Genomic DNA, 19,131 nt, shown 5'->3' with positions numbered 1-19,131 from the left:
AGGAGTGGCTATAGAGTCAGATTAAAGATATGACAGATAGGAGTGGCTATAGAGTCAGATTAAAGATATGACAGACAGGAGTGGCTATAGAGTCAGATTAAAGATATGACAGACAGGAGTGGCTATAGAGTCAGATTAAAGATATGACAGACAGGAGTGGCTATAGAGTCAGATTAAAGATATGACAGATAGGAGTGGCTATAGAGTCAGATTAAAGATATGACAGATAGGAGTGGCTATAGAGTCAGATTAAAGATATGACAGATAGGAGTGGCTATAGAGTCAGATTAAAGATATGACAGATAGGAGTGGCTATAGAGTCAGATTAAAGATATGACAGATAGGAGTGGCTATAGAGTCAGCTACCATCCTCAGTAGCTGTCCATCTAAGTTGTCAATGCCAAGAGGTTTGTCATTATTGATCGATAACAATAATTTTTCCACCTCTCCCACACTGACTTTATGAAATACTAAATTACAATGATTTTCTTTCATTACTTGTTTTATTATGCTTGAATATGATGACTCACTGTTTGTTGTTGGCATTTCCTGCCTAAGTTTGCCCAGTTTGACCGTTTAGTAATCATTCATATGATTGGCAACATCAAATGGTTTTGTGATGAATAAGTCATCTGATTTCGACAAAAGAGTTAAATCATTCATATACTTGGTAATTTATCTTGGTTTCATAATACAATATTTTTGTTCAGTTTAAGTCACATAATTTCTCAATTTACAGTTAGTTTACCAATCAGACTTATTCACCAATCCCTTTGCCTCGTCCCTCTACACCATACAGCTTTTAAATTCCTCATCAATCCACAGGGCCTTAACAGTTATAACAGACAGTTACATAGGTGCTGGAATATAATAATAAACATGAATTCATATATAATAAGGGGGAAAGAGGGGGAAATAAGGGGGAAAAGAAAGAGAGAAAGAGGGGGTGGGGGGGACAGAAAGAGAGGAAGAGGGGGTGGGGGGGACAGAAAGAGAGGAAGAGGGGGTGGGGGGGACAGAAAGAGAGGAAGAGGGGGTGGGGGGGACAGAAAGAGAGAAAGAGGGGGTGGGGGGGACAGAAAGAGAGAGAGAGGGTGGGGGGGGGCAGAAAGAGGGGGTGGGGGGGACAGAAAGAGAGAGAGAGGGTGGGGGGGGACAGAAAGAGAGGGTGGGGGGGAACAGAAAGAGAGAAAGAGGGGGTGGGGGGGACAGAAAGAGAGAAAGAGGGGGTGGGGGGGACAGAAAGAGAGAGAGAGGGTGGGGGGGGGCAGAAAGAGGGGGTGGGGGGGACAGAAAGAGAGAAAGAGGGGGTGGGGGGGACAGAAAGAGAGAAAGAGGGGGTGGGGGGGACAGAAAGAGAGAAAGAGAGGGTGGGGGGAACAGAAAGAGAGGAAGAGGGGGTGGGGGGGACAGAAAGAGAGGAAGAGGGGGTGGGGGGGACAGAAAGAGAGGGTGGGGGGGAACAGAAAGAGAGAAAGAGGGGGTGGGGGGGACAGAAAGAGAGGGTGGGGGGGAACAGAAAGAGAGAAAGAGGGGGTGGGGGGGACAGAAAGAGAGGAAGAGGGGGTGGGGGGGACAGAAAGAGAGAAAGAGGGGGTGGGGGGAACAGAAAGAGAGAAAGAGGGGGTGGGGGGGACAGAAAGAGAGAAAGAGGGGGTGGGGGGACAGAAAGAGAGAGAGAGGGGGAACAGAAAGAGAGAGAGAGGGTGGGGGGGGACAGAAAGAGAGGGTGGGGGGGAACAGAAAGAGAGAAAGAGGGGGTGGGGGGGACAGAAAGAGAGGAAGAGGGGGTTGGGGGGACAGAAAGAGAGAAAGAGGGGGTGGGGGGGACAGAAAGAGAGGGTGGGGGGGAACAGAAAGAGAGAAAGAGGGGGTGGGGGGGACAGAAAGAGAGGAAGAGGGGGTGGGGGGAACAGAAAGAGAGAAAGAGGGGGTGGGGGGGACAGAAAGAGAGAAAGAGGGGGTGGGGGGGACAGAAAGAGAGAAAGAGGGGGTGGGGGGACAGAAAGAGAGAGAGAGGGTGGGGGGGGACAGAAAGAGAGGGTGGGGGGGAACAGAAAGAGAGAAAGAGGGGGTGGGGGGGACAGAAAGAGAGGAAGAGGGGGTTGGGGGGACAGAAAGAGAGAAAGAGGGGGTGGGGGGAACAGAAAGAGAGAAAGAGGGGGTGGGGGGAACAGAAAGAGAGAAAGAGGGGGTGGGGGGGACAGAAAGAGAGAAAGAGGGGGTGGGGGGAACAGAAAGAGAGAAAGAGGGGGTGGGGGGGACAGAAAGAGAGAAAGAGGGGGTGGGGGGGACAGAAAGAGAGAGAGAGGGGGAACAGAAAGAGAGAAAGAGGGGGTGGGGGGGAACAGAAAGAGAGAGAGGGTGGGGGGGAACAGAAAGAGAGAGAGGGTGGGGGGGAACAGAAAGAGAGGGTGGGGGGGAACAGAAAGAGAGAAAGTGGGGGTGGGGGGGAACAGAAAGAGAGAAAGAGGGGGTGGGGGGGACAGAAAGAGAGAAAGAGGGGGTGGGGGGGAACAGAAAGAGAGGGTGGGGGGGGAACAGAAAGAGAGAAAGTGGGGGTGGGGGGGAACAGAAAGAGAGAAAGAGGGGGTGGGGGGGAACAGAAAGAGAGAAAGAGGGGGTGGGGGGAACAGAAAGAGAGAAAGAGGGGGTGGGGGGGACAGAAAGAGAGAAAGAGAGGGTGGGGGGGAACAGAAAGGGAGAGAACCTGGCTCCTAATGATTGTGAAGTTTAACCACCTAAAAGTTCTGATAGTTTAGTTAGCAGGTATGTAAGGTTTTAAAGAGCTCCTCTCATCAACAATCTAGCCTGTATCTTTACCACAACTAGGCCCAAGCAGCTTGATCTCCCTCTTACACACCACAGAGAGAGGAGCTAGTCTTTACTCTACAGTAAAGGGTGTGATTACTAAACTGCCAGGCCCTTTGAATAAGAATTGTAGCAGTGAGGGGAGGGTAAAGAGAGGAGAGAGGGGACGAGGGTAAAGAGAGGGGGGGGGGAGTAAAGAGAGAGGGGAGGGTAAAGAGAGACGAGGGTAAAGAGAGAGGGGAGACGAGGGTAAAGAGAGAGGGGAGACGAGGGTAAAGAGAGAGGGGAGACGAGGGTAAAGAGAGAGGGGAGACGAGGGTAAAGAGAGAGGGGAGACGAGGGTAAAGAGAGAGGAGAGACGAGGGTAAAGAGAGAGGAGAGACGAGGGTAAAGAGAGAGGAGAGACGAGGGTAAAGAGAGAGGAGAGACGAGGGTAAAGAGAGAGGAGGGGAGGGTAAAGAGAGAGGAGGGGAGGGTAAAGAGAGAGGAGGGGAGGGTAAAGAGAGAGGAGGGGAGGGTAAAGAGAGAGGAGAGACGAGGGTAAAGAGAGAGGAGGGGAGGGTAAAGAGAGAGGAGGGGAGGGTAAAGAGAGAGGAGGGGAGGGTAAAGAGAGAGGAGGGGAGGGTAAAGAGAGAGGAGGGGAGGGTAAAGAGAGAGGAGGAGAGGGTAAAGAGAGAGGAGAGACGAGGGTAAAGAGAGAGGAGAGACGAGGGTAAAGAGAGAGGAGGGGAGGGTAAAGAGAGAGGAGGGGAGGGTAAAGAGAGAGGAGGGGAGGGTAAAGAGAGAGGAGGGGAGGGTAAAGAGAGAGGAGGGGAGGGTAAAGAGAGAGGAGGGGAGGGTAAAGAGAGAGGAGGAGAGGGTAAAGAGAGAGGAGAGACGAGGGTAAAGAGAGAGGAGACGAGGGTAAAGAGAGAGGAGACGAGGGTAAAGAGAGAGGAGAGACGAGGGTAAAGAGAGAGGAGAGACGAGGGTAAAGAGAGAGGAGGGGAGGGTAAAGAGAGAGGAGGGGAGGGTAAAGAGAGAGGAGGGGAGGGTAAAGAGAGAGGAGGGGAGGGTAAAGAGAGAGGAGGAGAGGGTAAAGAGAGAGGAGAGACGAGGGTAAAGAGAGAGGAGACGAGGGTAAAGAGAGAGGAGAGACGAGGGTAAAGAGAGAGGAGAGACGAGGGTAAAGAGAGAGGAGGGGAGGGTAAAGAGAGAGGAGGGGAGGGTAAAGAGAGAGGAGGGGAGGGTAAAGAGAGAGGAGGGGAGGGTAAAGAGAGAGGAGGGGAGGGTAAAGAGAGAGGAGGGGAGGGTAAAGAGAGAGGAGGAGAGGGTACAGAAGTATCTCTGTAATCACATTCTTGTTCCTGATAACTGGCAGCTGAGGAGGAGATACCCTTGAATCCTCAATCGACAGACAGCGGGAGGGCTGACCCACAAACCAGAGACCCTCCAAGCAGAGACCCACAAACCAGAGACCCTCCAACCAGAGGACCCACAAACCAGAGACCCTCCAACCAGAGGACCCACAAACCAGAGACCCTCCAAGCAGAGACCCTCCAAGCAGAGACCCACAAACCAGAGACCCTCCAAGCAGAGACCCACAAACCAGAGACCCTCCAAGCAGAGACCTTCCAAGCAGAGACCCACAAACCAGAGACCCTCCAACCAGAGGACCCTCCAAGCAGAGACCCTCCAAGCAGAGACCCTCCAAGCAGAGACACTCCCTGGGCTACAGGGGAGTCAGACGACCAGTCCCCCTTAAATCACATGTACTCTACGGATTGAAACCAGCTAGCCTTGTTTACTGCTCAGTCATCTTTCCAAATACTCTTGTTCAGTTCCAAAACATGGATAAGAACTGTCCAGTAAAACTACAGCCCACTCTACACTACAGCCCACTCTACACTACAGCCCACTCTACACTACAGCCCACTCTACACTACAGCCCACTCTACACTACAGCCCACTCTAGACTACAGCCCACTCTACACTACAGCCCACTCTACACTACAGCCCACTCTAGACTACAGCCCACTCTACACTACAGCCCACTCTACACTACAGCCCACTCTACACTACAGCCCACTCTACACTACAGCCCACTCTACACTACAGCACACTCTACACTACAGCCCACTCTACACTACAGCCCACTCTACACTACAGCCCACTCTACACTACAGCCCACTCTACACTACAGCCCACTCTACACTACAGCCCACTCTACACTACAGCCCACTCTAGACTACAGCCCACTCTACACTACAGCCCACTCTACACTACAGCCCACTCTACACTACAGCCCACTCTACACTACAGCACACTCTACACTACAGCCCACTCTACACTACAGCACACTACAGCCCACTCTACACTACAGCCCACTCTAGACTAGAGCCCACTATAGACTACAGCCCACTATAGACTACAGCCCACTATAAACTACAGCCCACTATAGACTACAGCCCACTATAGACCACAAGACCACAGCCCACGATAGACCACAGCCCACGATAGACCACAGCCCACGATAGACCACAGCCCACGATAGACCACAGCCCACGATAGACCACAGCCCACGATAGACCACAAGACTACAGCCCACAGCCCACGATAGACCACAAGACCACAAGACCACAGCCCACGATAGACCACAAGACTACAGCCCACTATAGACCACAAGACCTCAGCCCACGATAGACCACAAGACCACAGCCCACGATAGACCACAAGACCACAGCCCACGATAGACCACAAGACCACAGCCCACTCTAGACCACAAGACTACAGCCCACTCTAGACTACAGCCCACTCTAGACTACAGCCCACTCTAGACTACAGCCCACTCTAGACTACAGCCCACTCTAGACTACAGCCCACTCTAGACTACTGCCCTACCAGGCAAAAAGGCAGTAACGAACTAATTTGGTCTAAAAGTAGTTAATGTAATGTCGGCTCCATTAAATACATGTCATGTCGGCTCCATTAAATACATGTCATGTCGGCTCCATTAAATACATGTCATGTCGGCTCCATTAAATACATGTCATGTCGGCTCCATTAAATACATGTCATGTCGGCTCCATTAAATACATGTCATGTCGGCTCCATTAAATACATGTCATGTCGGCTCCATTAAATACATGTCATGTCGGCTCCATTAAATACATGTCATGTCGGCTCCATTAAATACATGTCATGTCGGCTCCATTAAATACATGTCATGTCGGCTCCATTAAATACATGTCATGTCGGCTCCATTAAATACATGTCATGTCGGCTCCATTAAATACATGTCATGTCGGCTCCATTAAATACATGTCATGTCGGCTCCATTAAATACATGTAATGTCGGCTCCATTAAATACATGTCATGTCGGCTCCATTAAATACATGTCATGTCGGCTCCATTAAATACATGTCATGTCGGCTCCATTAAATACATGTCATGTCGGCTCCATTAAATACATGTCATGTCGGCTCCATTAAATACATGTCATGTCGGCTCCATTAAATACATGTCATGTCGGCTCCATTAAATACATGTCATGTCGGCTCCATTAAATACATGTCATGTCGGCTCCATTAAATACATGTCATGTCGGCTCCATTAAATACATGTCATGTCGGCTCCATTAAATACATGTCATGTCGGCTCCATTAAATACATGTCATGTCGGCTCCATTAAATACATGTCATGTCGGCTCCATTAAATACATGCTGAATCATGTGGACAAGTATCTTGCCTCTGTTGTGTTCAGGAGAACATGGGGGTCATGTTAGCAGTAACTGCATAAAGTTACTGTGAAACCGAGGTCAATAAAAGCCATTTCTCTCAGTTCCACTATGAGCAGTTACTACCTTTTTGCTTGGTAGGGCAGCATAGACTACAGCCCACTATAGACTACAAACTACAGCCCACTCCAGCGTAGAAAACTACAGCCCACTATAGACTACAGCCCACTATAGACTATAGACTACAGCCCACTCCAGCGTAGAAAACTACAGCCCACTATAGACTACAGCCCACTATAGACTATAGACTACAGCCCACTCCAGCGTAGAAAACTACAGCCCACTATAGACTACAGCCCACTATAGACTATAGACTACAGCCCACTCCAGCGTAGAAAACTACAGCCCACTATAGACTACAGCCCACTATAGACTATAGACTACAACCCACTCCAGCGTAGAAAACTACAGCCCACTATAGACTACAGCCCACTATAGACTATAGACTACAACCCACTCCAGCGTAGAAAACTACAGCCCACTATAGACTACAGCCCACTATAGACTATAGACTACAACCCACTCCAGCGTAGAAAACTACAGCCCACTATAGACTACAGCCCACTATAGACTATAGACTACAACCCACTCCAGCGTAGAAAACTACAGCCCACTCCAGCGTAGAAAACTACAGCCCACTCCAGCGTAGAAAACTACAGCCCACTCCAGCGTAGAAAACTACAGCCCTAGAGAAAAATGAAGTAGGATTACAGAGTGTGTGTGTGTGTGTGTGTGTTAGGCTGCAATTCCAGGCTTTAGCATCAGGCTTTCCGACTCATATCCGCCCCGTTTTACCAGCTGGGTTAAAAACACACAGACAGCACCAACTAACTATACATATGAAGAAACTAAAACAGCACTGCTGCTCTCTCACATGGTGTAAAACTCCCTAAAGCAGAGAGAAATCAGAGAGAGGAAGAAGGAAATAACTGAGAACCCCTCCAAACTCTGGGAGGGAAAACAAATAGTGAACTTTGAAAACTCTCTCAACACAGCTTTAGCTTTTTCTTAGTAAAATCACACCAGAAACATTTTCCACAAAGCCAGAGAAACCGGGTAAGACCAGAAATGCTAAAACTCACGGAAAAAATGCTTGAAGAGGTTAGCCATGTTCATTTTGGGCGCTCCCTTTCTCGCTCTCTCTCTCGCCCCCGGCCTCTCTCTCCCGGCCTCTCTCTCTCCACTTCCCACTACAGCTGTAGCTATGTGAATAACCAGAGAGAGGAACAGGGCAGGCAGCCCACTCCTTGGACATGTGACCTGACACAGCCAATAGAGAGCAAGGAGAGAGGCTTCAGCTAACTGCCTGCTGAGCCCAGTACAGACTTCTCAGAGAGAGAGAGAGAGAGGGGAGGGCGAGAGAAAGAGAGGGAGACAGAGGGGGGAGGGAGACAGAGGGGGGGAGGGAGGGAGCGAGAGAGACAGAGAGATAGAGGGGGGAGCGAGAAAGAGAGAGAGGAGGGGAGAGTGCGAGAGAGAGGAGGGGGGAGCGAGAGAGAGGAGCGCAAGAGAGAGAAAGAGGGGGGAGCGAGAGAGAGACAAAAGAGAGAGAGAGAGAGACAAAAGAGGGAGAGAGCGAGAGAGAGAGAAAGAGGGGGGAGCGCGAGAGAGAGGAGGGAGAGAGCGCGAGAGAGAGAGAAGAGGGGGGAGCGCGAGAGAGAGGAGGGGAGAGCGCGAGAGAGAGGAGGGGAGAGCGCGAGAGAGAGGAGGGGAGAGCGCGAGAGAGAGGAGGGGAGAGCGCGAGAGAGAGGAGGGGAGAGCGCGAGAGAGAGGAGGGGAGAGCGCGAGAGAGAGGAGGGGAGAGCGCGAGAGAGAGGAAGGGAGAGCGCGAGAGAGAGGAGGGGAGAGCGCGAGAGAGAGGAGGGGAGAGCGCGAGAGAGAGGGAGGGGAGAGCGCGAGAGAGAGGGAGGGGAGAGCGCGAGAGGGAGGGGAGAGCGCGAGAGAGAGGGAGGGCGGAGCGAGAGAGAGGGAGGGGAGCACGAGAGAGGAGGGGAGAGCGCGAGAGAGGGGGGGAGAGAGAGAGAGAGGGGGAGCGAGAGAGAAATAGAGGGGGAGCGAGAGAGAGAGAGGGGGAGCGAGAGGGGAGGGGGAGCGAGAGGGAGAGGGGGGGCGAAAGAGAGAGAGAGGGGGGAGCTAGCGAGAGAGAGGGGGGAGCGAGCGAGAGAGAGGGGGGAGCGAGCGAGAGAGAGGGGGGAGCGAGCGAGAGAGAGGGGGGGAGCGAGCGAGCGAGAGAGAGGGGGGAGCGAGCGAGAGAGAGGGGGGAGCGAGCGAGCGAGAGGGGGGGGAGCGAGCGAGCGAGAGAGAGGGGGGAGCGAGCGAGCGAGAGAGAGGGGGGAGCGAGCGAGCGAGAGAGAGGGGGGGAGCGAGCGAGCGAGAGAGAGGGGGGAGCGAGCGAGAGAGAGGGGGAGGGAGCGAGCGAGCGAGAGAGAGAGAGGGGGGAGCGAGCGAGAGAGAGGGGGGAGCGAGCGAGAGAGAGGGGGGGAGCGAGCGAGAGAGAGGGGGGTGGGAGCGAGCGAGAGAGAGGGGGGAAGCGAGCGAGAGAGAGGGGGAGCGAGCGAGAGAGAGGGGGGGAGCGAGCGAGAGAGGGGGGGAGCGAGCGAGAGAGAGGGGGGAGCGAGCGAGAGAGAGGGGGAGCGAGCGGGGATGGGGGAGCGAGCGAGCGAGAGGGGATGGGGGAGCGAGCGAGCGAGAGGGGATGGGGGAGCGAGCGAGCGGGGATGAGCGAGAGAGAGAGGGGGAGCGAGAGAGAGAGAGGGGGAGCAAGAGAGAGAGAGGGGGAGCAAGAGAGAGAGGGGGGGAGCAAGAGAGAGAGGGGGGGAGCAAGAGAGAGAGGGGGGGAGCAAGAGAGAGAGGGGGGGAGCAAGAGAGAGAGAGGGGAGCGAGAGAGGGGGAGCGAGAGAGAGAGAGAGGGGGAGCGAGAGAGGGGAGAGAGAGAGGGGGAGCGAGAGAGGGGGAGCGAGAGAGGGGGAGCGAGAGAGGGGGAGCGAGAGAGGGTGAGAGAGAGAGGGAGAAGCGAGAGAGGGAGAAGCGAGAGAGAGAGGGGAGCGAGAGAGAGGGGGAAGCGAGAGAGAGAGGGGGAAGCAAGAGAGAGAGGGGGAAGCGCGAGAGAGAGGGGGGGAAGCGCGAGAGAGAGGGGGACAGCGAGGGGGGGAAGCGAGAGAGAGAGAGAGAGAGGGGGGGAAGCGAGAGAGCGAGAGAGAGAGAGGGGGGAAGCGAGAGAGAGAGAGAGAGAGAGAGGGGGGAAGCGAGAGAGAGAGAGGGGGGAAGCGAGAGAGAGAGAGGGGGGAAGCGAGAGAGAGAGAGAGAGGGGGGGAAGCGAGAGAGAGAGAGAGAGAGGGGGGGGAAGCGAGAGAGAGAGAGAGAGAGAGGGGGAAGCGAGAGAGAGAGAGAGAGAGAGAGAGAGAGAGAGAGAGAGAGAGAGAGAGAGAGAGAGAGAGAGAGGGGGGGGGGAGCGAGAGAGAGAGAGAGAGAGAGAGGGGGGGGGGGAAGCGAGAGAGAGAGAGAGAGGGGGGAAGCAAGAGAGAGAGAGAGAGGGGGGAAGCGAGAGAGAGAGAGAGAGGGGGGAAGCGAGAGAGAGAGAGAGAGAGAGAGAGAGAGAGGGGGAAGCGAGAGAGAGAGAGAGAGAGAGAGAGAGAGAGGGGGGGAAGCGAGAGAGAGAGGGGGAGCGAGAGAGAGAGGGGGAAGCGAGAGAGAGAGGGGGGGGAAGCGAGAGAGAGAGAGAAAGAGAGAGGGGGAGTGTGTGTTTGTCTCTGGTGTGTGTGTGTGTGTCTCTGAGTGTGTCTGTCTGCGAACGTTAGCTACAGTCAGTGAGTCAGGACTCTGTGCTCCGGCTCCAGTTGCCTGTAGAGACGCGCTCATAACAAACAACCATCTGCAGACACAACATGACACACACGGATGACACCCAACTCATCCACACACACCTACAGTTATCCTCTAGCGGTCACCAACCTACAGTTATCCTCTAGCGGTCACCAACCTACAGTTATCCTCTAGCGGTCACCAACCTACAGTTATCCTCTAGCGGTCACCAACCTACAGTTATCCTCTAGCGGTCACCAACCTACAGTTATCCTCTAGCGGTCACCAACCTACAGTTATCCTCTAGCGGTCACCAACCTACAGTTATCCTCTAGCGGTCACCAACCTACAGTTATCCTCTAGCGGTCACCAACCTACAGTTATCCTCTAGCGGTCACCAACCTACAGTTATCCTGTAGCGGTCACCAACCTACAGTTATCCTCTAGCGGTCACCAACCTACAGTCATCCTCTAGAGGTCACCAACCTACAGTTATCCTCTAGCGGTCACCAACCTACAGTTATCCTGTAGCGGTCACCAACCTACAGTTATCCTCTAGCGGTCCACCAACCTACAGTTATCCTCTAGCGGTCCACCAACCTACAGTTATCCTCTAGCGGTCACCAACCTACAGTTATCCTCTAGCGGTCACCAACCTACAGTTATCCTCTAGCGGTCACCAACCTACAGTTATCCTCTAGCGGTCACCAACCTACAGTTATCCTCTAGCGGTCACCAACCTACAGTTATCCTCTAGCGGTCACCAACCTACAGTTATCCTCTAGCGGTCACCAACCTACAGTTATCCTGTAGCGGTCACCAACCTACAGTTATCCTGTAGCGGTCACCAACCTACAGTTATCCTCTAGAGGTCACCAACCTACAGTCATCCTCTAGAGGTCACCAACCTACAGTTATCCTCTAGCGGTCACCAACCTACAGTTATCCTCTAGCGGTCACCAACCTACAGTTATCCTCTAGCGGTCACCAACCTACAGTTATCCTCTAGCGGTCACCAACCTACAGTTATCCTCTAGCGGTCACCAACCTACAGTTATCCTCTAGCGGTCACCAACCTACAGTTATCCTCTAGCGGTCACCAACCTACAGTTATCCTCTAGCGGTCACCAACCTACAGTTATCCTCTAGCGGTCACCAACCTACAGTTATCCTCTAGCGGTCACCAACCTACAGTTATCCTCTAGCGGTCACCAACCTACAGTTATCCTCTAGAGGTCACCAACCTACAGTTATCCTCTAGCGGTCACCAACCTACAGTTATCCTCTAGCGGTCACCAACCTACAGTTATCCTCTAGCGGTCACCAACCTACAGTTATCCTCTAGAGGTCACCAACCTACAGTTATCCTCTAGAGGTCACCAACCTACAGTTATCCTCTAGCGGTCACCAACCTACAGTTATTCTCTAGCGGTCACCAACCTACAGTTATTCTCTAGCGGTCACCAACCTACAGTTATCCTCTAGCGGTCACCAACCTACAGTTATCCTCTAGCGGTCACCAACCTACAGTTATCCTCTAGCGGTCACCAACCTACAGTTATCCTCTAGCGGTCACCAACCTACAGTTATCCTCTAGCGGTCACCAACCTACAGTTATCCTCTAGCGGTCACCAACCTACAGTTATCCTCTAGCGGTCACCAACCTACAGTTATCCTCTAGCGGTCACCAACCTACAGTTATCCTCTAGCGGTCACCAACCTACAGTTATCCTCTAGCGGTCACCAACCTACAGTTATCCTCTAGCGGTCCACCAACCTACAGTTATCCTCTAGCGGTCCACCAACCTACAGTTATCCTCTAGCGGTCCACCAACCTACAGTTATCCTCTAGCGGTCCACCAACCTACAGTTATCCTCTAGCGGTCCACCAACCTACAGTTATCCTCTAGCGGTCCACCAACCTACAGTTATCCTCTAGCGGTCACCAACCTACAGTTATCCTCTAGCGGTCACCAACCTACAGTTATCCTCTAGTGGTCACCAACCTACAGTTATCCTCTAGTGGTTACCAACCTACAGTTATCCTGTAGTGGTCACCAACCTACAGTTATCCTCTAGCGGTCACCAACCTACAGTTATCCTCTAGCGGTCACCAACCTACAGTTATCCTCTAGCGGTCACCAACCTACAGTTATCCTCTAGCGGTCACCAACCTACAGTTATCCTCTAGCGGTCACCAACCTACAGTTATCCTCTAGCGGTCACCAACCTACAGTTATCCTCTAGCGGTCACCAACCTACAGTTATCCTCTAGCGGTCACCAACCTACAGTTATCCTCTAGCGGTCACCAACCTACAGTTATCCTCTAGCGGTCACCAACCTACAGTTATCCTCTAGCGGTCCACCAACCTACAGTTATCCTCTAGCGGTCCACCAACCTACAGTTATCCTCTAGCGGTCACCAACCTACAGTTATCCTCTAGCGGTCACCAACCTACAGTTATCCTCTAGTGGTCACCAACCTACAGTTATCCTCTAGCGGTCACCAACCTACAGTTATCCTCTAGCGGTCACCAACCTACAGTTATCCTCTATATAACCTTTTGAGTAAAGATACCTTTCGCAGTCAAAAAGCAAGCCGAGATCTACATGTAAAATGTAACATTGACCTAACACAAACAGTTCTGTAGTAAGTCTCGTACATTATCACAGCATATTGGCTGTGTGCCTGGCCTGCCAAGATTGTTCTTCTCAGACCATATTATATTTCAGAACTCAAGCTTTGATAACAAAATAGATTAATTCATTTTATCCACCAGCCACTGCGGAAGGTAGATTTTTTAAAAATCGACCATCTTCTCAGATTTTTTTACCAGGCCAAATATTTTGGTGTCATTCTTACAGCAAAAAGCATGCTATGTAATGTTTCTAAAACGTTAAATAGTAAGAAGTGATGTGTTATATTGCTACATTTTATTGACCTGAGTTTTTTAGCCTAAATATCACAGATGAGACAAGTGTCCAGCTGCCCACTTAAAGGGCAGGAGGATACCGTGGCAACGAAGGGACTCAAACAGTGTGCCAGTGAGACATGAGAATTTTACTAGTAGCAGATGTGTCTTCACTGAAACTTTTAAAACCAACCTAGCTTGTGAACAAAACAATGCAAATGGCCAACAAAAAGGACAAAAGATTCACTTTAGTAGACTTCCGAATAAATTACAACTTTTATGCCTGTGCGCAGCGCTTCTAAAAATGAATGTTGACATAAATCACAGCGTGCACAGCTCCCCAGCCAGGCATGAAGTTACGCATCACGTGAGGAGGGTCAGGACTCAATGCCTTTGGGTTTAAGGTTTCCTGGGTTTGAGAAGATCTGGTTCTGACGCCAAGTAGCCAGGATACTATACACATCACTACCGAGACTACTATACACATCACCACCTAGACTACTATACACATCACCACCTAGACTACTATACACATCACCACCTAGACTACTATACACATCACCACCTAGACTACTATACACATCACCACTATACACATCACCACCTAGACTACTATACACATCACCACCTAGACTACTATACACATCACCACCTAGACTACTATACACATCACCACCTAGACTACTATACACATCACCACCTAGACTACTATACACATCACCACCGAGACTACTATACACATCACCACCTAGACTACTATACACATCACCACCTAGACTACTATACACATCACCACCTAGACTACTATACACATCACCACCTAGACTACTATACACATCACCACCGAGACTACTATACACATCACCACCGAGACTACTATACACATCACCACCGAGACTACTATACACATCACCACCGAGACTACTATACACATCACCACCGAGACTACTATACACATCACCACCGAGACTACTATACACATCACCACCGAGACTACTATACACATCACCACCTAGACTACTATACACATCACCACCTAGACTACTATACACATCACCACCTAGACTACTATACACATCACCACCTAGACTACTATACACATCACCACCTAGACTACTATACACATCACCACCGAGACTACTATACACATCACCACCTAGACTACTATACACATCACCACTATACACATCACCACCTAGACTACTATACACATCACCACCTAGACTACTATACACATCACCACCGGGACTACTATACACATCACCACCTAGACTACTATACACATCAACACCTAGACTACTATACACATCACCACCTAGACTACTATACACATCACCACCGGGACTACTATACACACCACCACCGGGAATACTATACACATCACCACCTAGACTACTATACACATCACCACCTAGACTACTATACACATCACCACCTAGACTACTATACACATCACCACCTAGACTACTATACACATCACCACCTAGACTACTATACACATCACCACCGAGACTACTATACACATCACCACCGAGACTACTATACACATCACCACCTAGACTACTATACACATCACCACCTAGACTACTATACACATCACCACCGAGACTACTATACACATCACCACCTAGACTACTATACACATCACCACCTAGACTACTATACACATCACCACCTAGACTACTATACACATCACCACTATACACATCACCACCTAGACTACTATACACATCACCACCTAGACCACTATACACATCACCACCTAGACTACTATACACACCACCACCGGGACTACTATACACATCACCACTATACACATCACCACCTAGACTACTATACACATCACCACCTAGACTACTATACACATCACCACTATACACATCACCACCTAGACTACTATACACATCACCACCTAGACTACTATACACATCACCACTATACACACCACCACCTAGACTACTATACACATCACCACCTAGACTACTATACACATCACCACCTAGACTACTATACACATCACCACTATACACATCACAACCTAGACTACTATACACATCACCACCTAGACTACTATACACACCACCACCTAGACTACTATACACATCACCACCTAGACTACTATACACATCACCACCTAGACTACTATACACATCACCACCTAGACTACTATACACATCACCACCTAGACTACTATACACATCACCACCTAGACTACTATACACATCACCACCTAGACTACTATACACATCACCACCGAGACTACTATACACATCACCACCGAGACTACTATACACATCACCACCGAGACTACTATACACATCACCACCGAGACTACTATACACATCACCACCTAGACTACTATACACATCACCACTATACACACCACCACCTAGACTACTATACACACCACCACCTAGACTACTATACACATCACCACTATACACATCACCACCTAGACTACTATACACATCACCACCTAGACTACTATACACATCACCACTATACACACCACCACCTAGACTACTATACACATCACCACCGAGACTACTATACACATCACCACCGAGACTACTATACACATCACCACCGAGACTACTATACACATCACCACCTAGACTACTATACACATCACCACCTAGACTACTATACACACCACCACCTAGACTACTATACACATCACCACCTAGACTACTATACACATCACCACCGAGACTACTATACACATCACCACCTAGACTACTATACACATCACCACTATACACATCACCACCTAGACTACTATACACATCACCACCTAGACTACTATACACATCACCACCGGGACTACTATACACATCACCACCTAGACTACTATACAAATCAACACCTAGACTACTATACACATCACCACCTAGACTACTATACACATCACCACCGGGACTACTATACACACCACCACCGGGAATACTATACACATCACCACCTAGACTACTATACACATCACCACCTAGACTACTATACACATCACCACCTAGACTACTATACACATCACCACCTAGACTACTATACACATCACCACCGAGACTACTATACACATCACCACCTAGACCACTATACACATCACCACTATACACATCACCACCTAGACTACTATACACATCACCACCTAGACTACTATACACATCACCACTATACACATCACCACCTAGACTACTATACACATCACCACCTAGACTACTATACACATCACCACCTAGACTACTATACACATCACCACCTAGACTACTATACACATCACCACCTAGACTACTATACACATCACCACCTAGACTACTATACACATCACCACCTAGACTACTATACACATCACCACCTAGACTACTATACACATCACCACCGAGACTACTATACACATCACCACCGAGACTACTATACACATCACCACCTAGACTACTATACACATCACCACCGAGACTACTATACACATCACCACCGAGACTACTATACACATCACCACCTAGACTACTATACACATCACCACTATACACACCACCACCTAGACTACTATACACACCACCACCTAGACTACTATACACATCACCACCTAGACTACTATACACATCACCACCGAGACTACTATACACATCACCACCTAGACTACTATACACATCACCACCTAGACTACTATACACACCACCACCTAGACTACTATACACATCACCACCTAGACTACTATACACATCACCACCTAGACTACTATACACATCACCACCTAGACTACTATACACATCACCACTATACACATCACCACCTAGACTACTATACACATCACCACCTAGACTACTATACACATCACCACCTAGACTACTATACACATCACCACCGGGACTACTATACACATCACCACCTAGACTACTATACACATCAACACCTAGACTACTATACACATCACCACCTAGACTACTATACACATCACCACCGGGACTACTATACACACCACCACCGGGAATACTATACACATCACCACCTAGACTACTATACACATCACCACCTAGACTACTATACACATCACCACCTAGACTACTATACACATCACCACCTAGACTACTATACACATCACCACCTAGACCACTATACACATCACCACTATACACATCACCACCTAGACTACTATACACATCACCACCTAGACTACTATACACATCACCACTATACACATCACCACCTAGACTACTATACACATCACCACCTAGACTACTATACACATCACCACCTAGACTACTATACACATCACCACCTAGACTACTATACACATCACCACCTAGACTACTATACACATCACCACCGAGACTACTATACACATCACCACTATACACATCACCACCTAGACTACTATACACATCACCACCTAGACTACTATACACATCACCACCTAGACTACTATACACATCACCACCTAGACTACTATACACATCACCACCTAGACTACTATACACATCACCACCGAGACTACTATACACATCACCACCGAGACTACTATACACATCACCACTATACACATCACCACCTAGACTACTATACACATCACCACCTAGACTACTATACACATCACCACCTAGACTACTATACACATCACCACCTAGACTACTATACACATCACCACCTAGACTACTATACACATCACCACCTAGACTACTATACACATCACCACCGAGACTACTATACACATCACCACCTAGACCACTATACACATCACCACTATACACATCACCACCTAGACTACTATACACATCACCACCTAGACTACTATACACATCACCACTATACACATCACCACCTAGACTACTATACACATCACCACCTAGACTACTATACACATCACCACCTAGACTACTATACACATCACCACCTAGACTACTATACACATCACCACCTAGACTACTATACACATCACCACCTAGACTACTATACACATCACCACCTAGACTACTATACACATCACCACCTAGACTACTATACACATCACCACCGAGACTACTATACACATCACCACCTAGACTACTATACACATCACCACCGAGACTACTATACACATCACCACCGAGACTACTATACACATCACCACCTAGACTACTATACACATCACCACTATACACACCACCACCTAGACTACTATACACACCACCACCTAGACTACTATACACATCACCACCTAGACTACTATACACATCACCACCGAGACTACTATACACATCACCACCGAGACTACTATACACATCACCACCTAGACTACTATACACATCACCACCTAGACTACTATACACACCACCACCTAGACTACTATACACATCACCACCTAGACTACTATACACATCACCACCTAGACTACTATACACATCACCACCGAGACTACTATACACATCACCACCTAGACTACTATACACATCACCACTATACACATCACCACCTAGACTACTATACACATCACCACCTAGACTACTATACACATCACCACCGGGACTACTATACACATCACCACCTAGACTACTATACACATCAACACCTAGACTACTATACACATCACCACCTAGACTACTATACACATCACCACCGGGACTACTATACACACCACCACCGAGACTACTATACACATCACCACCGAGACTACTATACACATCACCACCGAGACTACTATACACATCACCACCGAGACTACTATACATATCACCACCTAGACTACTATACACATCACCACCTAGACTACTATACACATCACCACCTAGACTACTATACACATCACCACTATACACACCACCACCTAGACTACTATACACATCACCACCTAGACC

At 49.5% G+C, this 19,131-nt stretch overlaps 1 protein-coding gene across 3 annotated transcripts in view; it reads right to left on the bottom strand.

Annotated features, from left to right (window-relative positions):
• Positions 1–19,131, bottom strand: part of LOC139531467 (SH2/SH3 adapter protein Nck1-like) — a 128,295-nt gene that overhangs the window by 57,345 nt on the left and 51,819 nt on the right. Inside the window, exon 1 of one of the 3 annotated variants that reach the window (XM_071327940.1) lies at positions 7,672–7,851. The exons of the other annotated variants lie outside the window; for them this stretch is intronic. Within the exon in view, the coding sequence (XP_071184041.1) occupies positions 7,672–7,705 (34 nt within the window). The 5' untranslated portion in view covers positions 7,706–7,851. Of the gene's footprint in view, positions 1–7,671; positions 7,852–19,131 lie in introns of those variants that run through there. 3 annotated transcript variants of the gene reach the window in all.

Source organism: Salvelinus alpinus, chromosome 10 (assembly GCF_045679555.1).
Source record: "Salvelinus alpinus chromosome 10, SLU_Salpinus.1, whole genome shotgun sequence".
In the NCBI taxonomy this organism is placed as follows: Eukaryota; Metazoa; Chordata; class Actinopteri; order Salmoniformes; family Salmonidae; genus Salvelinus; species Salvelinus alpinus.
The sequence above is the reverse complement of the archived record's forward strand: the minus strand, read 5'-3'. Positions and strand labels throughout refer to the sequence as shown.